This window comes from Abramis brama (genome assembly GCF_963993115.1).
Source record: "Abramis brama genome assembly, chromosome: 13".
Taxonomy (NCBI): domain Eukaryota; kingdom Metazoa; phylum Chordata; class Actinopteri; order Cypriniformes; family Leuciscidae; genus Abramis; species Abramis brama.
In genome coordinates, this window is record NC_139975.1 from 35325364 (window position 1) to 35349091 (window position 23728).

General features: G+C 39.5%; 2 protein-coding genes and 1 long non-coding RNA gene across 3 annotated transcripts; 1 reads left to right on the plus strand and 2 right to left on the minus strand.

The window, feature by feature from the left end:
• Positions 1 to 4500: 4500 nt before the first annotated feature.
• LOC311094447 lies at positions 4501 to 7118 on the minus strand. The gene is made up of 3 exons (XR_014608662.1): positions 6192 to 7118; positions 5555 to 5701; positions 4501 to 4740 (listed from the first exon to the last, which is right to left on the minus strand). It is a non-coding gene; the product is annotated as an uncharacterized lncRNA (long non-coding RNA).
• Positions 7119 to 7327: 209 nt separating this feature from the next.
• Positions 7328 to 11803, plus strand: LOC311095392 (uncharacterized protein; the record flags this gene model as incomplete). Its single annotated transcript, XM_084133876.1, has 4 exons — positions 7328 to 7332; positions 8195 to 8357; positions 8542 to 9123; positions 9279 to 11803. The coding sequence occupies 3 exons, from the start codon at positions 7328 to 7330 to the stop codon at positions 9022 to 9024; spliced, it is 651 nt and encodes a 216-aa protein (XP_083990002.1). The 3' UTR covers positions 9025 to 9123; positions 9279 to 11803.
• Positions 11804 to 16123: 4320 nt separating this feature from the next.
• LOC311094440 (uncharacterized protein) lies at positions 16124 to 18130 on the minus strand. Its single transcript, XM_084132402.1, has 3 exons — positions 17633 to 18130; positions 16770 to 16874; positions 16124 to 16374 (listed from the first exon to the last, which is right to left on the minus strand). The coding sequence occupies exons 1-3, from the start codon at positions 17711 to 17713 to the stop codon at positions 16237 to 16239; spliced, it is 324 nt and encodes a 107-aa protein (XP_083988528.1). The 5' UTR covers positions 17714 to 18130; the 3' UTR covers positions 16124 to 16236.
• Between the last annotated feature and the right edge of the window lie 5598 nt (positions 18131 to 23728).

Here is a 23728-nt window from a genome sequence, read left to right on the forward strand (position 1 = left end):
GAAAGCTTGAAATGTCTACTTTTAAATGAAGCAATTCAAATGGAAAATAAATATTCTCAGATTATGTAATTCGTAGGGCTGGACCCGTATATTCGGATATTCAAATATTTGTTCGGTGGGTTGGTATTCGATTTTAAAATTGAACATTCAAATATTTGTTTTTTATTTTTTTGCACACCTGGCATCCCCCTCGAAACGGTTCTCATTCGTACTTGAATGTTTTACACTATAAAATCTGGCAAAATACAATACAATTTTTTTTAATTATCTTATATAGCCTAGCCATTTTTAATAGGCTGGACAGTTGAAGGAACCCAACCTCGTTATACTTAATAAATATATTTGCTTCTTAGCCTACTAAAGTGTTCCTCAAACTGGAGTATTCTCTGGCTAGAGCAGAACAGCAGAGTTTGTATGGACAGAAGTGCATGCCTGAGCTTGTATTTTGGGTTAAGCTATTAGAGGGTTAGAATAATAGAAACAAAATGTATTAGCATTTTTACCCGTTATTATCAATCTAAATGAACCTACTGCGAAATATAGGAGCTTTTGAGATTTTACGTCATGTCATTTAATCTGTTTGTGATGCTGATTATGCTACCATGTTCTTTATTTATTACAGTTCGTTCATTTATTTTTCGTTTTTCCTCAATTTTTCCTCAACTACTGGCGGTGGCGCGGTGGTTGTTTTGAAAAATTATTTTTTATAATAATAATAGGCTAAACAAGGCTCAAACATCCATTTTGTAACAGACATACTGTTTATTTGAGCAATTTTGTCAAAGAAACAACACACTAAAGCCTGTAAAGCATTGAAATACATATTAGGGATGGGAATTTCAAGCGATTTTCGAATAATAATCAAATAATACCCAGCGATCTTCGAATATTATTTTTGCTTGAAATTCACACAGTGCAACTACCTAATTGAGGTTTTCTTGAAACTTAATGTTTAAATTGGCAAATCTAAAAAATACACATAAATGATTAAATGTGTGCTATTATTAGGTCCATATTCAAATGTTTGTTTGGAAAGTGCGCTTACTGAATTTGGACCTAATAATAGCACACATTTAATCATTTATGTGTATTTTTTACTGCAGCCAAAAACAGAAAACATTAACAATAAATTATTAAAATGTTTAGACAGTCTCCTTCTGTTTTTTCATGACACATTCATAATCATTACATTTGCTGGTACACTGTAGCAAGCTTTATGCGTGCGTTTGAGCTCTGATTATGCTATGTAATAGGCTATATAGACAATTAAAGGCTTGTTATTAAAATTTATGGATTATTAATAGGGCTGTACTGTCCTAGTCGATTAATTGGTCGATACGTTCTGGTTCGACCAAAATTCTGATTGGTCGATTTTCTGCCGCGTTTATTTCATCAGTTTTGCCGCGCTGAGGCGCGCTCATTTCATCAGGTGGAAAGCACTAACTGCTAATGGGGGTGTTTTCAGAGTACCCTTGTTTTACTGTAACAGTCTGTCTTCAGAACACCCCCCTTGTTTTCACCTTTTTTGGATTAGCCCAACCCAAGAGAGAACGTCGAGCATAGAAGGTTTGATGCTGAATATTATTTATTTAATTGTGAGAGCGTTTAATAGTCAGTCCTCTTCTAACATGTCAACAACAAAGAAATCGACAGTGTGGCAGCATTTTGTTAAAATTGATAACAGGAAAAAGGTCGAATGCAAAGTTTGCAAGCAACAGTTTCCCACAGCTCGACGACAAACATGACATATCAATCATCTAAAAGTGGTAAGCTCACTTGTCTGCGTTAGCTTGCCCTGTCTGATTTGAGTAGGCTATATGAACATATCAGAATTTGCATATTTCAATGTTTTAGTGTGATAACCTAACTTTTTTATTTTTTATTTGGAGCCTAACGTTAATGCGCAATTGCGCTGTGCTGTTGGTTGTGTTTTGAGCCTAGGATGCTTTATTTTTCAGTTATGCACTTTATTTCGTTTCTGCTCTTGATCTGGTTTGTTTAATAAATATTTTTTTTTTATTAAAGTGGACGTGCCTTTTGTGTTTATTAAGAGTAAAAGCTTTAAGTTAATAGTCTATTCGTGTCTCAGCTGCGAAGCTGAGCTCATGTTCAGCCTCGCTCGGTGCGAGGACATGCACGGTGAAACGATAGTGTCTGACAGTTATAACTTATTATTATAACATATGACAAAAATAATTGTCTAAATTATGTTGCATATTCCTCAACAGTTCTTGTGATGATATCACTAGTTGACAACATAGTACTGTCTATTTTCGGAAATCATAAGCTGCTATGATATTGCGCAGGTGCACGTGATGCAGCGCTGTCAGAGCTGACAGACTCGTGTGTCAGACTCATTTCAGTGCAAAATAATTAGGTCAAAAACTATTTAATATACTGCAAATAGCCTACTAGTTGTTTATGTTTATTTATAATTCATTTAGGCGGACAACAAGGCTACCAAGTCCTGCGCACAGTGCGCATCTAATTAATTTAACGTTTTTTTTTATAACGTCATTTTTAGTCGATTTTAGTCGATTTTTAGTCGAAAATTTCAGGACTTCAGTCGACCAAGATTTTCTTTGGTTGAGTACAGCCCTAATTATTAATATTAACGCACAATATTAGTCAACTAATTGCTTAAATGAACGACTACTAATTGACTGCAAAAGTCTTTAGTCGAGGGCATCCCTACAAGGAAACCAAACCCCATCAGGTGACAGAAATGGAGAAATAACCTTTGGAGAAAGTCAACTTGCCTTTGTTTGAGTTGAGGGTAAACCACACTCTTCATCCGAGTCATTGGCCTGAAACTTTGAAAAAACGAAAAGAGATCAGTGAAAATCTGGGGTAAATTCTTTGCGTGACCGGGGGAGCTGCCGCTCAACCTGTCACTCAACCCGTCACCGCTAGAGGCAGCTGTCACTCGACCAGCCACTGTTTTATGCGCCTGCCACTCGACCAGCTACCGTTATATGCGCCTGCCACTCGACCAGTCACGGATATGTGCGCCTGCCACTCGACCAGTCACCGTTATATAAGCCTGCCACTCGACCATTCACCGTTATATGCGCCTGCCACTCGACCAGTCACCGTTATATAAGCCTGCCACTCGACCATTCACCGTTATATGCGCCTGCCACTCGACCAGTCACCGTTATATGCGCCTGCCACTCGACCAGTCACCGTAATATGCGCCTGCCACTCGACCAGTCACCGTTATATAAGCCTGCCACTTGACCAGTCACCGTTATATGCGCCTGCCACTCGACCAGTCACCGTTATATAAGCCTGCCACTCGACCATTCACCGTTATATGCGCCTGCCACTTGACCAGTCACCGTTATATGCGCCTGCCACTCGACCATTCACCGTTATATGCGCCTGCCACTCGACCAGTCACCGTTATATGCGCCTGCCACTCGACCAGTCACCGTAATATGCACCTGCCACTCGACCAGTCACCGTTATATAAGCCTGCCACTTGACCAGTCACCGTTATATGCGCCTGCCAGTCGACCAGTCACCGTTATACGCGCCTGCCACTTGACCAGTCACGGATATCTCTCTCTGTTTAAAGTTACCAGACACTTAACTTGATGCACGTAAAATGCACAGTAAAATACTGCTCTTGTTTGCCATCTTATCTTACGTTTTATTCGCTCTTTTTGTTTATAATGGAGCGAAGCGTTCTCCACCGAAGCGTCGCGCCTGCCACAAGATCTCTCACTGTTTACATGATGTACCAGACACTTGATGGACATGTGCAAACAGACAGTGCAATTCTGTTATTGTTTATCTATTTGTCATCTCATCTTATATTTTATTCCCTCTCTTTGTACATAATGGAGCGCGCGTGTTGGCTCCTATAAGCGCCTGCCTCAAGATCTCTCACGAGTGTAGTAAATGCGGGATGCATGTCTAAATGTCTATTTGATCATATGCATCAGTCGGAGTGTCTGGTAGATGAAAACAGTGAGAGATCTCGTGGCAGGTGCGACGCTTAGGTGCTGAGACACGCTCCATTATGGTCAAACGAGCGAATAAAAAATAAGATAAAATAGCACATAGGAAAATAAGTAAATAGTTGCTCTTTTTGTTTGGAGTGTCTAGATGTAAACAGAGAGATCTTGAGGCAGGCGCAAGGCTTATGTCACGAGACTCGCGCTCCGGAATAAAACAGCAGGGGGCAAATAAGTTGGATAAATAAGAGAAGCGGGATGCATGTCTACTTGATCATATGCAGCAGTCGAAATGTCTGGTAGCGAAGCGCGTTTATTAAATGGTGAATATTGACATATTGTGCGTTCTGTTCTGGCTCCTACTGACTGGGGATACGATTTTGTTCAAAAACACCTTACATATTGTGTAAGAACGCAAGGCAGGCGCCTAAAACGGTGACTGGTCTAGTGGCAGGCGCACATATCCGTGACTGGTCGAGTGGCAGGCGCATAAAACGGTGGCTGGTCGAGTGACAGTTGCCTCTAGCGGTGACGGGTTGAGTGACAGGTCCCCCTGTCACGCAAAGATTTTACCCCCTCTCGAAAATCAATAGAGAAAGAATTTTAAAGAAAAAAACAAAGGACTTACCATTTCAGGACTCCCTATGTTTGTAGCATCATCAGAACTGGTGTGATGATCTGGACAGAGATGGCTCGCTATGTTTGTGGGCTCATCAGATCTAGTATGATGATCAGAAGTGAATGCCAGGGGTCTGGCAGCCTTCTTAATCGTTGCTTGCTTTACATGGACAAAAATGTTAATAAGTGGTGGGTGAGGAGAGACTCCTGATATGATTGTAAAGCTTTGGGTGTAGAATAGTATATTAAAGTGATATGCTATAGAGCTGGTAAGTCCCGCCCCTTCCGCTAACCCCACTGGACCTCCAGGTTGAAAAATCGTCAATGCAAGTGAATGAGAGAAAATAATCATTTTCTGGTCCCGTTTGAATTTTGCCATGAATGTGAACATATGTTGTCTGTGAATTTTTTATATAATTTCTCGTGTAAAGAATGCTACAATTTAGCGGGTAGAATTTTGATACGGTTAGACTTTGTGTGAGAGCACTTTGTGGTCTACAACTCTGCTCTGCTTTCGACGCGTTTCTACGCGTTTGATCTGAAGAAAGAACAGCCTATTTTGTTTGAATGGTGACATTTGGGAACAAAACACACAGGCTTCTCGATCTGTCTCCATAGATTATCGCACCGTGATTTGTGGAGGTAAAATGTGTTATGGGGTGACGTCGTCACATATGCAACATGTAGTCTTTCTCGTTATGTCTTTTCCACAACTGCTAGCCAAAGAATCATACAGTATACTGTCAAACTCGTTACAGTAAAAATTCACAGACAACATATGTTCACATTAATGGCACAATTCAAACGGGACCAGAAAATAATTATTTTCTCTCATTCACTTGCATTGACGATTTTTCAACCTAGAGAGAAATGCTCATAGAAATGCTTCATTGTTTCTAAGTAAATGTCCCCTAGTTCTGTTTATAAAGCATATAAAAATGTAGCCAAATCCTCAAGAAAACAGCATGCATTACTCTATTAAGACATTGTGGAAAATCATCATCAGAGCTAGTGTGTTGATCTTGTGTGGCTAGGGCCAGGGCCCTGTTCTGAGAAAGGGAATTCTTCAGGTTTTGTAATATCTGGTCTCTGACTGCCTCTTTGATATTGGTTTGCTTTCCCTGAAAAAAGTAAGTGAGAAATAAATCAAACAGTTGTTAACATCTTCACAATGTCACATTCATGATAACATACTGAAATTTGATGCAGTATGTCTGATTTAAAAAATAGTTTTGGCAGCCTTCACAAAAAATATTTTTGCTTACATTACAATACTCCAATTTGAGTAAAAAATAGAAAGAAACAAAGTACTAACTTGACTACTTTTTATAAATAAATTTTATATGAAAAAATCTTTCATTTTACTTCAAATTAGCACATTTGTGGACTAAAACACCTGAGGTAGAGAGTTAAGGGACCCTGATGACAAGTGTACAGATTGCATAGAGAGGCTAATATTTAATGTATGGACTCAACTTAGAATAGCATGTGGCAAATTAGGAAATTACTGTCATTATAAAATATTTATTATAATATCCAACTGAATCTTTGACCTTTCTAAAGATGTATAGTTTGTTAATATACAATTAATAATTATGCACATCCACTCACCAGCCTGGCTTTTTTAGCCTTCACCACGTTGTTGGTGTCCAACCTTTTCTTTTTAATGCGAACACCCCTGTTTTCGTCCTTGTTCCATATATCGCTTCCCAAAAGGAATACATTTTTCTTTGAGACGAGATCTTTGAAAGAATCTAATATAAGAGTAAAGAAGTTTAGCCTACAACAGCTACACATAAAGTGACTCAATAACGCAATTAAATAGTTGAAAGTGTTTAAATAAAAACAGGCTTAACGTAAACTTACCTCCAAATAGCAGGACTTTAGCAGGCACCGTTTTCTCTGGTTCTTTACGTGTAGGACATTTTATTTCAAGCCAATCGTCGTCTCCATCAAGGTCAGGTTTTGATGTAATTTGACTTAGCTGGTCTACATTGGATAGAAGAATAGATGTGCTCTCCACTTTTAACGATTTGTCAAACAAGTAATAAATTGCTAATTGAAACGCCATCGTGTCTTCGTAACGTCTCCTGCTATGAAAAACCTCACGTTAGCGCGGGAGCTTCACGAGAAATGAGTAGGCTACACTCTGCAGCTCTGATTGGCTGAATTCAACACTACGAGACATGATTGGTCAAATACCGTGGCGCCAATTTTTCTCAAATTCAAACCCATATACCGGTATTACAGATATAACATTTTCATTTTGGTGTACCCTGAAATAATCATGGCATCAAAACGCAAGTATAAGACACATTTGAATTCCGTTGGGACTCCACCAGATATGTCAAGAACTTCAAAACACAGAAAACTTCAACAGAATCAGGTAAACAAAAAACATTATATTTTTATTACAGTATTACCAATCGTAATGATTAAGGGTATCCTTGTGAGACCCAGACATTTTTTTTTAACATAGTATTTTTGTCATCATTGTTAGCATAAGAAACAAATGTAAAGATGTTGATGTTTTATAGATTTTTTTATTCATATGTATAGCTATGTTTACTTTAGTGTACTTAAGACATGACTTTTTTTTATCACCAATCAATTTTTATGCTTCAGGATATATTATTTTTTAACAAAGTCTGTATAGGCTACTTTTAATTGTCATGTTATAAAATATATAAAGGAATGAATTGATATACCATTTGACTTTATGCAATATGTGGGTAAAATGGCCATAAATGGGGTTTCCCATCTAAAACAATGGATCTATATGCTATATCTAATTTGCATAAATGTGTACATGTACTGTATATTAACGTGATAAAAAATTAAGTTGAATAATGTGAGTAATATTTGGCAAAATTTTCATAATAATATCTAATATTTCATATGAATATTGCTATATAATTTCTTTCCCTATTCACTTGCTGTGTCCTCCCTAAGTGCCTGATAAAAATTATTTAAGTCCTGGTGTCGTTTACAGTCACGACCCTGTTTTGTAACAGAAAGTCATATTTTGATTAGAAACAGCATATGATTGTCCTGAGATGTTGATGAATGACAAACATGTTTAAAATAATTCAGATTTAAATGATAATTACAAAATATTATTGAGTGGTACATTTAATCACCAAATTATTGTCAGCCATTTTTTAAAGACAAATGAGAAGTTGTTGTATTAGTATTATTTAGTATCTCTGAAAAGCCCTGAATGTTATCTTTACTGGACATCCACTTGTCCTGTAAAACTGTGACATGTATGGTCTCAGAAAAATTAACTAAAATATAATGTCCACTACAGTGGACAAAAGTATATTCCTGGGTCCCAGGAGGATATTATTATTTATTACTTTTTTATAACTATTTTACTATTTATAACTTTTATGTAAAAAAATAAATAAAATAAACTTTTGCCCAGACAAAATATGCATGGAGATAAAATGTTTATTCAAACTCATTTGAGCAGTTTTAACTGAAATAAACTTGCACTGACATATCTTAAAATGTGTCATAGCCATTGTTTTGTCTCAAGATGCACACTATTAATGTTTTTTTTTTCTAGGGCATGTTTAAAATTGTTACTTAAATGCTTTAATTTAACTAAGGACTAGTCCTAGCTTAGTCTATAAGCTCTGTTTAACAGAGTCTCTAAGTTACTTAATTTTGTTGGCACTGTATCCACAGAAACAGACGAAATTGTACAAGAGATTTCTTCATGGATCTCCAATTACCCGAACAACTCTGTTTAGAAGAAAAGGTTATAAAAAGGTATGTAAATGAAAAAAACAAATGAATGAGCCTTGCACACCTCTGTGCCCCAGACTGTGTTGGTGGGCTGTTTATACAATGATATTTTGATTGAATTACATTTGGCCTATATCTAAATACTGCTGTTTGGTTTTTGCACTTGTTTTGTGAAGCTGCACTTACCTTTTGTGTACATTTGTTTCAGATTCTTTTTACAAATCCTAATGAAGAGAAGAGCAATCTTGAACGCAAAAAAGATAATGAACAAGAGGACAGACAGGAAGATGATGGAAATGTTCAAGAGTACAGAGAAGAAGATAATGGAAATGGAAATGAGGAAAGTAAGGAGGACGGTGGAAGTGTAAATGAAGAAGAAGAGGAAGATGATGGAAATGGACAAGAGGACAGAGAGGGAAATAATGGAAGTGTAAATGAGGAAGAAGAGGAAGAAAATGGAAGTGTAAATGAGGAAGAAGAGGAAAATAATGGAAGTGTAAATGAGGAAGGTGAGGAGGACGATGGAAGTGTGAATGCGGAAGAAGATGAAGATGATGGAAATGAGCAAGAGGACAGAGAGGAAATTAATGGAAGTGTAAATGAGGAAAGTGAGGAGGATGATGGAATTGAGCAAGAGGACAGAGAGGTAGATGATGAAAGTGAACCAGAACACCTTGAACAAGATGGTTGAAGTGAACAAGAGTCCAGAGAGGAAGAAGATGTAAGTGGACAAGAACAGAGAGCAGGAAAAGAGAGGAACCAAGGAAATGAAGATTCAAACCAAAGGAAGGTACATAATTATAGATTATCTATATGCATGGTGTTAATTTATGTTGACTGTGTAATCCATCTTTCTTCAAAGAACAACACTTTTAGTTATATTTCTTCTTATGTTTTATACAGTTTTGTAGCTGTTAATGTGATCCGCCTTATCTTTTATTACAGAATCAACATGGTGATGATCCTGTATACCCTGGTGCTCCCCTCACAAAGGGACAGAGTCTGCTTTTACTCATGTCATATGTACTGAGGCACAATTTGACAGGAGTAGCTCTTCAGGATCTTCTTACTATGTTCAATGAACATTTCCCTGGCTTGGTGCCAGCAACCTCATATCTTTTTCATAAAGCATATGGACAATTTGGCCAGTATGTGCCACATTTTTATTGTATCAACTGTGAAAACTACATGGGAGCTACTGAGACAGCACCACAAAACTGTTCTTCTTGTAAAGCTGAATTTGACATAGAGAACAACCTAAGGTCTGGATCTTACTTTCTTGTACTTAGTCTATCAGCCCAAATAGTTGATGTTTTGGAAAAGCCGGAGATACATTTGAATAAAAGGGAATCAATTCCAGGCATTGTTTCTGATATTCAGTGTGGGGCAGAATATCAAAAGATCAAACAGAGAGGAGTATTGGGAGCTGATGACATATCCATCTTGTGGAATTGTGATGGAATTCCTGTTTTTAAAAGTAATAATGTTCACTTCGGATATGGCCAATCCAGTGTCAAATTATTGAGCTGTCACCAAAAGATCGTCAAAGGAACATATGCATACCATGCTTATGGGTTGGTAACAGCAAGCCAAATATGGTCACATTTTTAACTGCTTTTGTGTCACAGCTCAAGGAACTAGAACAGGTTGGAATCAAATGGAGGGACTCTGAAAACGTAGAGCATACAGCCAAAGTTCATTGCCTTCTCTGCTCCTCAGATTCAGTTGCCCGCCCCCTCCTGAGAAACACGAAGCAGTTCAATGGAAAATATGGGTGTGACTTCTGCCTCCACCACGGTGGTGGCCCATATATCTGGGAAACACCAGAACCACCTTTAAGGACGGAGACAGATCATTTCCGGCATGCTATGCTGGCAACACCTGCTAAACCAGTAATGGGTGTAAAAGGACCATCCCCTTTGATGGAACTTGAGAGCTTCCACATGATCAATGGATTCGTTCCAGAATACCAGCACAGTGTCTGCCTTGGTGTCACTAAACAAATTACATCCCTGTGGCTAGACAGTAAGCACCATAAGGAAGACTGGTACCTGGGCTCAAAGGTCAATGACATAGACCAGGGACTGATGGCCATTAACCCACCCTTGGAAGTCACAAGGGCTCCAAGATCATTGAAAGATAGAAAATTCTGGAAAGCATCTGAATGGAGGTCTTTTTTGTTGTTTTATGCTTTGCCTGTTTTAAGTGGTGTTTTGAAAAAGAAGTACTGGAGTCATCTTTTTTTATTAGTTTTTTCAATGCACACTCTTCTTCAGGATGCCATCAAATTAAGCCATGTGAATATGGCAGAACAAGCTCTTCGAAAGTTTGTGTGTAACTTTGAGAAACTTTATGGTGCTACTAATGCGCAACTGGGGACCACTCTGGGCAACATCCACATTTCCATTTGAAACATTTAAGCACTTTGCTTAAGTTTTTCAATGGAACAACACATGTGCAAGATCAAATAGTGAAGACATTCCTTAGGTGGAGGGCTCTCTCAACAAAAGCAGGGACTACCATGGCAAACGCCAATGACAACATACGGAAATTATTTGACAAACTCCAAAGTACGTCTGGCTTAACAAAGAAGTCAAAGAAGTTTCAAGATAATGTCAGAGGTTTTGGTTGCCCAAAGAAAGGTACCACATCTGTGCTGCAGAGGATGGCTATTGAAGATTTTACAGGTAACAAAGTTAATTCAGGTTTATTTTATGACCGTTTCATTTGTAGCGGTGTTGTTTATCATTCTTGTAATAACACAGCTCTTAAAAAGAGATATAATTCTGTTGTACAGTTAAGTGATGGAACATTCTGTGAAATTATGACCCTGGTGGCTTTCACGTGCGAGAATGGGGCATCTTCTGCATCCACCACAAACAGATTCTGTGTTTTAGTTAAAGAGCTTGCCAAGAGTGGAGGAAAGTTGTATAGAGATGTTCAGCTCAATATATCCTCAACATTTATAAATGAAGTGTCTCATACCAATTATGCATTTGCTGTCCATCCTCAATCACTCAAACGTAAATGTGTTATGGTTAGGTCTAAGGACAAACTGTATGTCATTCCACTTCCAAACAATATTGAAAGAGACTAAAAACTGATTCCTGGGGAACTACTTCTGCAGCTTTACAGATGTCAATGGCAATTATTTTTCAGCTTTTCTCTCTAAAGTCAATAATGATTTGTTAAATTTTTTTGAACACTGATTATGCTTCTAATGTGTTAATGCAGTGCGAGTGAACTTCCATTTTTGGCCATGCAATATAGCCAGTGTTTACTTGGCTGTAGTGGTTAAACTGCCACTTGTGACATCACAATCCAGTAGCTGCCACTTTCTGTACAGTAGAAAACACATTTTCTTGTGTGTTCCAATGGTGTGATGTTGATGTAAAATTTGTAATGGATTTGTGTTTATTGTACATTGTGCCTATCTTTAACATTGTATAAACTTAAATTAAAAATACTTAAATCACAATTACAAAAGTAGCCATTTGTACACTGCATACTCAAATCTATTTTAAGTAGAGCAACATAAGTATGTTTTCTTTAAATACACAAAAACTTCAAAGTACTTGTAGTGTACTTTTTAGAAATATGTTAAAAGTGTGCTTGTGTTTAGCATATTTCTTAAAAGTGTAATTAAGCATATATTTATTACCAATGTACTTATAGTGCACTTGTTAGAAATATGTTACAAGTATGCTTGCTTTTAAATATATTTTTAGAAAATATACTAAAGTACTATTATTTTAAAGTGTGTTAAAAGTTGTATTATAAAAATAGATAAAAAGCATGATGCTAATATACTTTTAATATATTTAAAGATAGTATATATTTTTTAAATATATTTGCAATGTACTATTGAAAAAGGGAATATATTTCAAATACAATAAAGTATACTTTTTTTTCACTAGGGTGAAGCAGACATTGTGTGTAATGTTGTGCAAATCTGTGGAGGTGTTTTGCTCCTTGGAGTAGAATTTTGCAAATTTTGTGGAAATTTTTATTTTAGTGTGTAAACAATCGTAAAAAAAACTGTAAGAACCAGTTGAACACTGATGTGCTCAGTGTAAAACACTATGATGAATGGAAAAACACTTCTTCTCCATTCATTATAATGACTTAGGCCTTTTTTTTGTTCAGTGTTACACTTTCTACAGACAGTACATACATAAGTGTGTTGTAAAATATTTGAGAATATTGTTTTTGTACTCAGAACACACAAAAACATGGTAACAAATATATTTTATTTTTCCCACAAAAACAATGTACACAGTGTACATCCCAACCAACACAAAGTTGTTCATACAGTGGTCTACATACAAAACAACAGAAGAATTTACTGTATACAGTTACAGTAAAAAAAAAAAAAAATCCAATGTTGGCATCCATTGCTCCATTGAAGAGCTCACCTGTTGCCCTTTTATGCTAAAGCTCTGATTGCTAATTGTAAAACTGTGTGACGGGTGTTTGGCCATGTGATGAGTCAGTGTGCATATCTGAATGGCAGTGTGTTCCTTGTGAAAACAAGAGATTTTCTGCATGAAAATTGTGCTAAAAGCAGAGAATTGTGTGTAGTGTTTTGAAAAAAGTGTGTTTTAGAAGTACAATTTGAGTGTAAAGCAGGAATTGTGCTTGTAGTTTAGCAGAATTGGTTCAGGGGGTTGGTGAATGAGTTACATGTTGTGGTCATTGTGTCTCAAGTACCAGTATATGTGTGTAAACAATTGAGAAAAACTGTAATGATGGAGTTCAATCCTTTATTCAACCGATTCGTTTAAAAATCCTAATTTGTTTAACCTAGCAAACGTCTGTATTTATGAATGGGTAGCCTAATTGAATAATTTTTTCGTTTGATTCTGTCAAAAATGCAGATATTTTGAGGAACAAAACACGTGTTGCTCGGAGGCGCAGCGGTCCTGCTGTTTCTTCAGAATATATCTATAAAAGTTACTCAGAAACTTTATTGAACTGTTGTCACATTTGTGATTGTGCAGATGTTTGGAAAAACAGCACTCTTGCTGGTGTGATAACTTACATTTCATAGGCTTGTGTTATAAATACTAGTGCAAAATGCCCATGCAAAATCAGTTTTTGTGTGTGTTTTAGTAATTGTTGGTTTGGTGCCTGTTGAAGAGACTGTGAACGCATTGAATTCAGGGAGCAGGCTAGGTTACAACAAATGATGGCCGTGAATAAAATATAATATTCAGAAGTAAACAGTGTAGCTGACTGAGTGTTTATGTCAGAATGTTTATTTTTAAACCACAACCTTCTAAGTGCTTCTTTTACCGATATATTTAAGAAAACGCTATGCTTGAGCAAACAGTTTGTGAAAAGGCTACTACAAATGATGCCCGTGAAAAAGACTGTGAACGCATTGAATAGGATATGTTTAGTTGGTGAATAGCATAGGCTACTATTACACAGTACCGATAACATTAAGCACACCAGAATGAAATATAGTATTCAGAAGTAAACAGCATAGCTGACTTACAGATTCAGTTAACATCCACAAATGAATATGAATTACATCCACATCCGTCGAGCCAGGGAGCAGTGCAAAGTGCCCGTGCAAAATCAGTTTTTGTGTGTGTTTTTAGTAATTGTTGGTTTCTTGGTAAAGAAAACTATAATATTCAGAAGGAACCAAACTATAATATTCAGAAGTAAACAGTGTAGCTGACTGAGTGTTTATGTCAGAATGTTTATTTTTAAACCACAACCTTCTAAAAATGATATATTTAACGATATCTTTAGCATTTCTCATCCAAACAACGTCAATCTTGGCACTGCACTTACTCATCCCCGTAGCAAGACACCGGTCGAAGAACTGCTGAAGAAGTCTCTTATTGAATACATTGCGATATTTGGCATCAGTTCACGTGTGCCAGATGTTGGCAAATAGTCGTAAATGTACTGTCCCAATTATGTTTGTTATAATGTACTTTGTTTGTCGGTATTAATCAGATTCATACCGTTTCATTGCTTTCTAATTCAAAACACTTTACTAAACAAAGTTTTATGTAACAAAGTTCGGGAGGAGCATGTTCAGGTAATCAACCAATCAGCACAAGAGGAAGGCGGTATAAATAAAGCCTTTCCTCACCTCTGTCTCATGACAAGTTTCACAGCATCCCTCCACCACCCCATCACCTCATTCTCGGCTGGTTCCTGTCCCAGTAAAAAGGGGGAGTACTCTGGGTTCGGGCCATATTCTGAGCTCGGAGCCGTCCCCCGGACAGCATGCCAAATACACTTAAAATACTACATCTGATTTCATGTACGTGTGAACTCGTGAAACTAGGGTGATTAAACACGTCTGTCACGTGACGTGCTATTGACCTTCAATCAGTTAATCAGATTTATATCAGGTTCAAAGTAGTACAATTAGTTCCAAAGTGGTACTTGTAATAAAAGCACAGTAAAAACAACACTTGTTGTTTAAAAACACATTTTAGAAATGAGACACCACTGCAGGGCCCTCATATACAGCAGGCCAAAAGGTATCACATTGGATGCTGCTGCAAGAAGATGTTTTTATACCAGGGGCTGAGCCAAGGGCGTGGTGAGCTGGTGCCTGCTTACGTCACTCGGCACCACAACTTCCAATAGGAAACTTCAACTGCAGTAGCCACCGTTCAACTTGAAGAGGGCAGCACTCAGACGTTTTTACACCATATATTGTAGAATTAAAACACTTTAAACACAAATGTCAAAAAATGTACTTGAATCAATGAACAGCACTAATAAAGCCCCAGTCTTATAGATCATTAAAGGTGCTGTATGTAGTTTTCAGCGACCTCTAGCGGTGATGTTTCAGATTGCAACCAATAATTTTACAAGCGCGTGCTCTTACGCGTGCTCGAATTTATGAGCGAGCACTGTGCATAGACAGTATATAAACGGCACTGTGGGTACCTTCAGACTGAGACGCAACACACAGGAGAAAGCATCCCACAACATGCTGGAAACTCAGGTAAACTCCCACTGCAACGTTACAATAATAGGCTACTTTTATCAGCTTGACGTTGAACTAATGCTCCATGCTCGTACCATGATAGGTATGGAACCCTATCAACCGTGCCGAATTTTGCCACTGCAAGCACTACTTCACATTTTCTTCATGAAATGTACATTCTAGGTTTGTAGATAAGGTTTCTCCATGATTCAAATGCCCTGCTGATGTTGAGCCGTGTTTTTTTACCCGAAGTTCATCCGATTCACGTCTGGCCTTACGAGCTTCAGCAGAAAAAACTTTTTGGTGGTTTTTTATCAATATGTGGAGTTTGTGTTGGAGTCGGTGTTTTGCTAGGCGCAGGTCGTTTCTTAGTGTTATCAGACATGTCATAAGTTGCATAAGTCATAAGTCCATGTCATAAGTTGCAGTGTCGTCGCTGTTGAGTGCAAAGTCAGTAGGCTAGTCAGGTGACGTCACTGGCGGTAAATCCGACCCGGGACCTTCACATAAAAATAAGAATACTTGCTTTCAGAGGTAATAGCAAAACCCGCAAAGTGGATAATTTTAATGTGAGATTACAACCCCTTCACACACAGGCAATAAAAAAGGATTCATTTTAGTAGAAAAGTTACATACAGCACCTTTAACTAAAAAAAGTTGTTTTAGGGTTTAGTTACCCTTTAAAAATCAGTTTTTTTCTTTTACTATTTTTGACAATTTGGGACAGAGACACATTTATGTTCAGTTCAGTTATTTCAGCAATATTTTTTAGTAAAGTGAAGTGAATTGGTGTTGTTCATAAACTGACACAGACACCGGAGGGTTTGGATATTGAGTTTAATATTGATGAATGAAACAGTTTTCAATAGTTCCTCTGTACAGTATGGCAGCTCATTGTGTGTCTGTTGTTAGATCAGACAGACTATATTCTGCATGCTGTTAGTGTTTAAATTCAAAAGGGATCAGAGGTTCACTGGCGGTTTTAGGGTACTGGACTCCAGACACACTCTTTGGCATTTCAGGGATGATAATTACAGATAAAATCGCATGAACGCACTTATCTGCTCCAACGTACACCTGAGAGAGAGAGAGAGAGAGAGAGAGAGAGAGAGATGAATTTATATGATCTCTTCCATGTAATCTATGTTCACATTAATAGCAACCTGAACACATTTATTTTCCATGACAGCAAGCACATCTCTGCTACAGTGACAGAGATTTGACTGTCCAGCAATGTTACAACGTTGAGACAAGTTTTCTCTTATAGGCTCCAAATGCAGTGAAACTTTATACAGTGACTTGATGCATTTTGACTTTCAGAGAGGACGGAAAAATGATTGGACACTTCGCACCCGTTTAGGACACACTGCCACAGTTGGCGTGATGATAATAGAAACATACAAATTGTGCCTTGGAGTTTCAGTGATGAAATCATAAGCTCAAAATCCATAAAAAATAAAACATCGACTTACCTTGACCAGAGTGTGTGTTCCTCCCATCAGACTCAGACGCCTACAGGTTAAAGGAGTGAAAAAATCTAAGTTGGCTCCAACCTCCTTCTCTATTTCTGGCTTCATCTGAATAAAATAAAAAATCACATTTTATATTCATCTATATTATTTCAAAAAGATTGATTTAATTAGTCTCTATGGAGTTATGTGACGCCTATCCTTCGGATACCAGAAAAATCATGTAAAAAATATTGTGACTTTGAGTGAAAAGTAAAACAGTTCTTTTAAAAATGACAACAAATAAGTTTCCCCACACATTTTACAGCACCAAAATAGATAATTTTACTAGACTGTGTTTTAAAGCAGGGCTCAGTAGTTTCGTGATTTCTTCGCTGTTTTCTCACTTTTTGCTCGCAGGTTTCTCTCTAGAGCTCCCCCCACAGCTTCGGAATAGATATTTGACAACACTGTTGTAAAAACTCTGTGGCGATCAGACACCAGAGGCTAGTAGATCAACGACATCAAAGCAGATGGGACATTCTTTAATACGTCTTCTTCATTCGTGTTCGAACATCGTGAGGGAGCGCAATAATGACAGAATTTTAGCAGATTTCTTTTGGACGTAAAGCAATTGTTTACATCGCGAGACCTGATATCACGCGATACTTCCTGATGCGGCAGCCGCTGGCCCGCTGGCCCGCTGGCTCCAAGTTGCAAGTGCGGATTATCCGCTCACGGGCACCAGGGGGGTAGGAAACTACCACCATTCAACCCGAAATAAGTAATATAACCATCCCAATGACTCCGAAGCTGTTTAGTTAAGGTAAAAAAGTTACTTAGTTCACCTTTAACAAAAACTGCATGAGTGATTTTCTGTCTCCAACCTCAAAGCAGAACTTCTTCACGTCTTCAGTGACGAGCTCCTCTGTGCTCCATTCTCCATGTTCTGGCATTGCTGTAGTCATTGTGCTGGGGATCAAAGCCCGGATGAAATAAACTGTATTATCAGGCAGTTTGTCTCACAGATTGATTCTGGTCCACTATTTATGCTGCCAAAATCACGTGACATCAGTCGTCATTGTAATTCCATGTAATCACATCAAAGGGAGTTTTACTTTGGGATGTTGTAATATTTAGTTCCTGTGAAAAAACTGATTTATTACAGATAAATAAGGACACAACAGAGCAGACAATGAGTGAATAACATATGCCAGTGTAAGAATTGATTTTCCTGCTAAGACAAAAGCTGAGATAAAACTCACCCTGCAATAAAGCAATAAAACGCACCCTGGACAGAAGATCGCAGAGAAAGAGCACAGGACATTGTCTTGTCCAAACTTTTCTCCTTCCTTATCTCTGCATCTCCCTCTCCCTCCTCCCTTCCTTTCCTCCTGATTCAAGTCACTAAAAGTTCACTGAGAATGTCTATATATCACATATGATGTATCTGTTGTTTTTCCTTTTCATGTTTGGTATCATTTTAAATGTCTCAGTGCGATTGGTAAAATGGTCTTAATTTCATTGCAGTCATTGGTATTATGAGAAAGATTGAAAACTTCTGTTCTCCTCTTTGAGTGATGTCTCTTCAAGATATCTGTTGATTCTCTCCTCTCCCCTGAAACCAGGTGTCACCCCCTGGGGTGCATGAATTGACCCAAAACAACTCTAAAAAATATTTGTACAAGCTTTTGTTCTGGTCTGGGTATTTAAGGGTAGGTGACAGCAGTCTGTGGGAACCTGTAACCAGGAAAACCCCCACACAGTGCTGTGTCATGTTCTCCCGAGTCTTACACTTGGAACACACTCACACACCACTGCGTGTCTCTGTCAGGAATGCATTGCTTACGCTTAGAGTCATCTTTGAGTATTTGATGTTGTGTATTTATTATTTCTGAATTGGCTTTTATAATTTACTTGTGTAATTGGCATGATACATTTTTACCTGACAAATAAAATGTGATATTTGTATTATTCTGCATTATTCTGAAATTATTATTCCTAGAAGATCGATGTGTAGTCTGGTGTTCCCGCAAATCTCTTCCAGGATAGATCAAACCGAAGGCACTAATGAATGGAGCATGGGGCACATCATTAAGGAGACCTTCCGATTTCTGACTATCACTGACTTAGCACGCTGCATTTTGCGACTATTAAAAAAGTACACCTTTTGTTATGAGTCAGCAGAAAGCGGCCGCATAGGGTAAAATAGTTTGCACTGCATCCTCTGACTATTTCAGAACTGTCTAAGTTTGTGATTGTGAGTGCACATTCGCGACATGACGTCTCAAAGCAATACCGGGGGCCGGTTTCACAAAGCTATTTTAGACCGGTCTATAGTGTTAGACAAGTCTAAAATTTGCTCATAGACTAGTCTAATGCAAGTTAGACTGTTTCACAAAAATAAAGACTGACTTAATTTAGACCAAAAAAATTAGACACCTAACCCCCAGGCTAACTTAGGTCTAAGACTCTGTTACCTTGGCAACCAGCAGTAACAATCAGTTACATTACAAACTGCCAAAAGAAAAGGGAAAATGGCTCATAATTTAAACATTTCTTCTTGTTACTACATTCCCAAGTAAAATGTCCTTGTAACTGTTAGGGCCGTTACGTCAACGCGAGCAACGATCGACGCGCTCCCTTTCATACGCAAGCGTCACGGGCGATGCGTGAAATGCAATACACCGTGACTGCTCAAACAGGGGGTAGTAGAGTCATAGTGGAGTCATAGCTCTGAATGCCCGTCTATTTTGCTTCAAACGCTCGCTTTATACGCGCGTCTTATTCGCTTTGGACGCGCGAATGGATTCAAAATGTTGAAGCGTCGAACTAGACTCGATAGACGCGAATTTGACACTCTATTCGCGTTTGGTGTGAACGCTGCATAATAACAGGCTGTGATGTCAAGATTGCAATGCTGGAATGTGTGTGTGTGTGTGTGTCAGAGAGAGAGAGGCACGGGCGCGATCGAACAGTGGAAACAAAAACATACTCCGTCATTTATACTCCTCCAACAAACACATATTTTCCACTTGGGTAAACTGCACTGAGCGCTTGAATGCGTTTACTTGATCCGCCATGTTTTTTGTTTTGAAAAGTGTCTTATTTTACCCAGAATGCATTGCAGTGTAGTCCTACTTAAGATAGTCAGAGTCTTAAGTGCTTTGTGCAACGGTCTGATTTAGATCTGTCTATCTGAAGTCTGACTATCTGTGGGGAAATCTAGAATATACATTGATAGAATAGTATAATTGTTATAAGATAATTGTGAGTTAAAAGCTAGACCCCCGCCCCCCATGTAATAGTTTTTTGTCATTTCAGTTATTTTATTAATAATGGTTATTTAAGTATTCAGTACATGCATGTCAATTTGTAGTATACAGCTATGTGAGGGGTGTCCAGTTGGTGGCAGTAAGCCAAAGAAAAACCCCCGGAGAAAAGCCTAGAAAAGAAAAGTTAGTTCACGCGAGGTTTTAACGAGACTATCAGTATTGAGTTATGTTGTACTGTGTGGTACGGAGCTGTTGCGAATGACGCTGGCTGAATAAAAGAACCCAACCAAAACACACGCTTGTTAATTCCTTCAAGTGTGCTACATATCTACTATATCTAAGCCATAGTCAAAGTCTATCTTTGTGAAACCGGCCCCAGGGCCTAATGAATAAATAATTGAAAATATGGGATATTCAGAATAATTAAAGATCTAAATGAAGTCATAATCAAAATTGATGATTATTTTCTAATAAGAAACACAATCTAAATTTGATTATCATTTGAGATTGGAGTCAGATTAAGCGTAGAGCTAAAGTAATATTGAAACTAAATTCTAATAAATAAAGTGAACTTCACTGGAGCACTGAACAGACATACACGCATTATACCTTCGCCCAATGGCTGGTCTTTACACCAGTTTAGGCTAATACAGTTTTTTACTCTTTGATGACTATCACTTTAAAATGGACCCACAAAACCATAACGTTTTTCCTTATTGTATTTAGTTGGCAAAATACAGAGCGATGTTTAACAGTTTAGAGAATCTGAGATAAAGAACTACTGCTTACTTAAATGAACTACGTGTGCGTGTGTGTTCCAAAACAAAATTTATTTTAACTGTTTATGTGAATATGGTAAAAAGTTAGCCTGGGAAAACCCAGACAACTTCCGGCAAATTTAGATTTGCTCTGCAAGTAAGTCTGGCAAAGAGCTCATTCAAGGCCATTTCCCCATGCCGAGAAATCGCGGCACCAATCAGAAACGTTGAGGCGGGCTTTACACATGACGATCGCTCTGATTGGTTTTAGGTCTAGCCTATACAATTGCACCCCATTGCGACGTCCATTGATGAAGTGCATCAACTTTTAAATGCATTATTATATTCAAATTGCAAACACATGAGGACAGTCTCCATGAAAGACCCACTGGCAGATGAACGTGCTACTAGGCTACATTTCTCTCCGAAACGGTAGGAAATTAAATGAGATTTAATAGAGGATTTTAACTGTGACAAGATGATTGACAGGGCAGTTTACATGACGGGATGCACGCGACAGATAAAGTCCGATAAAGATGACGAAGTAGCATGTCCCAAAGTTGCCTACTTTTTTGCTACACATTCAAAAACAAATACATTTTCTTCACAAAAAGAGTAAATACTTTTATGGCGTAGTGTAACAGGCGAATTGGGACGTAGCATATGGCTTTACACATGACGATCGCTCTGATTGATTTTAGGAGTTTTAGGTCTATCCAATTGCGCCCAGAGGCATTTGAGCGACGTCCGTTGGTGACGCCTCTTTGGAAATGAGTTATTAAAGGAGCTTTGCCAGACCCTAACTCAGTTACTACTGAGAATGGTCTGGTTTTAACCAGGCTAGTAAAAAGTAATTTATTTCTGTGATTCAAAGCTGAATTTTCAGCATCATTACTCCAGTCTTCAGTGTCACATGATCCTTCAGAAATCACTCTAATATGATGATCTGATGCTCAAGAAACATTATCAATGTTGAAAACAGTTAAACAGGGAAAAGTAAGTTCCCTCATATGAAGCAATCCGAGCGGCGTGACTGCGGCTGCGGATGCCATATGCCCCAGGAGCCTCTGAAATAGTTTCAGTGGAACCGCACTCTTGCCCTCGAATTGGCGAAGGCAAGTCAGCAGAGACTGCGCGTGCTCGCTCGTAAGCTGCGCGCACATGGCGACCAAGTCGATTTCCATACCGAGAAAAGAGATCCTCTGCACGGGGCAGAGTTAGCTCTTCTCCCAGTTGACCCGAAGGCCCAAATGAGCTAGGTGCCGGAGCACTAGGTCCCTGTGTTCGGAGTTACGCTATGCAAATTCCGCAGCCCCATGGCATTTCATTGCCATTGGCTCGTTTTATATACTCGAAGATGACAGGCTTTCTAAGCGAAACCCCATTCGTCGTCATCCGACGTAACTCGGAGTGACTACGTAAGAGACCGCTTCAGCTTTGGCTTCGCGACCGAGTCCCGTGGTGGGCATGGCAACACAGCACGCTCCGAGTCCCAGTGACTCCGACCTGTCGTCAGACCTTCACCCCGTGGTTGAACCTCAGTTTTATACGGGCCGGAGTGCCCTTAGAACGAGCTTCCAGGCATGTTGTTGTATCAACAGATGCCTCCACCATGGGCTGGGGTGCCATGTGCAATGGACATGCTGCCGCGGGCTCCTGGACAGGACCCCAGCGCCTTTGGCATGTCAATTGCCTCGAGTTGCTGGCTGTACGTCTCGCCCTGCACCGCTTCCGTGCGTTGCTCAGGGGCCAGCACGTACTAGTCCGATCAGACAATACCGCCACAGTAGCGTACATCAACCGTCAAGGTGGTCTACGCTCCCGCTGTATGTCGCAACTCGCTCGCCACCTCCTCATATGGAGTCAGAAGCATCTGAGGTCGCTTCGAGCCATTTATATCCCGGGAGACCTGAACCAGGTGGCCGACGAGCTGTCGCGGCTTCAGCCTCTCGCTGGAGAATGGAGACTCCATCCCCAGTCGGTCCAGCTGATTTGGGATCAGTTCGGGGACGCACAGATAGATCTGTTCGCCTCCCACGACTCGTCCCACTGCGACCTGTTTTATTCCCTGACAGAGGGCACGCTCGGCACGGATGCACTGGTGCACAGCTGGCCGCGGGGCCACAAGTATGCGTTTCCCCCAGTGAGCCTTCTTGCGCAGACTTTGCGCAAGATCAGGGAGGACGAGGAGCAGGTCATATTGGTTGCCCCATATTGGCACAACCGCACCTGATTCCCAGAACTAGTACTCCTCGCGACAGCACCTCCCTGGCCTATCCCCCTGAGGAAGGACCTGCTTTCTCAGGGACGGGGCACCCTTTGGCACCCTCGTCCCGATCTTTGGAACCTCCACGTGTGGCTCCTGGACGGGACGAGGCAGGTTTGAGTATCCTACCACCAGCAGTGGTGGCTACCATCACTTCCGCTAGTGCATTGTCCTCGAGACATGCCTATGCGTTGAAGTGGAACCTCTTCATCACCTGGTGTTCTTCTAAACAACAAGAACCCACGAAATGCCCGATCAGTGTCGTGCTTTCCTTCCTTCAAGAAGGGTTGGAGCGAAGGCTGTCTCCCTCCACCCTGAAAGTGTATGTTGCCGCCATTGCCGCACATCACGACGCAGTTGATGGTAAGTCTCTGGGAAAGCACGACCTGATCATCAGGTTCCTGAGAGGAGCGAGGAGACTAAATCCTTCTCGCCCTCCTCTCGTTCCCTCTTGGGACCTCTCAGTGGTTTTAACTGCCCTGCAGAGTGCTCCCTTTGAGCCTCTGCAATCAGTGGAGCTTAAGTTCCTGTCAATGAAGACAGCGCTCCTGGTTGCATTGGCCTCCATCAAGAGGGTAGGGGACCTGCAGGCATTCTCGGTTGACGAAGTGTGCCTGGAATTCGGGCCGGCTAACTCTCACGTGATCCTGAGACCCCGGCCTGGATATGTGCCCAAGGTTCCCA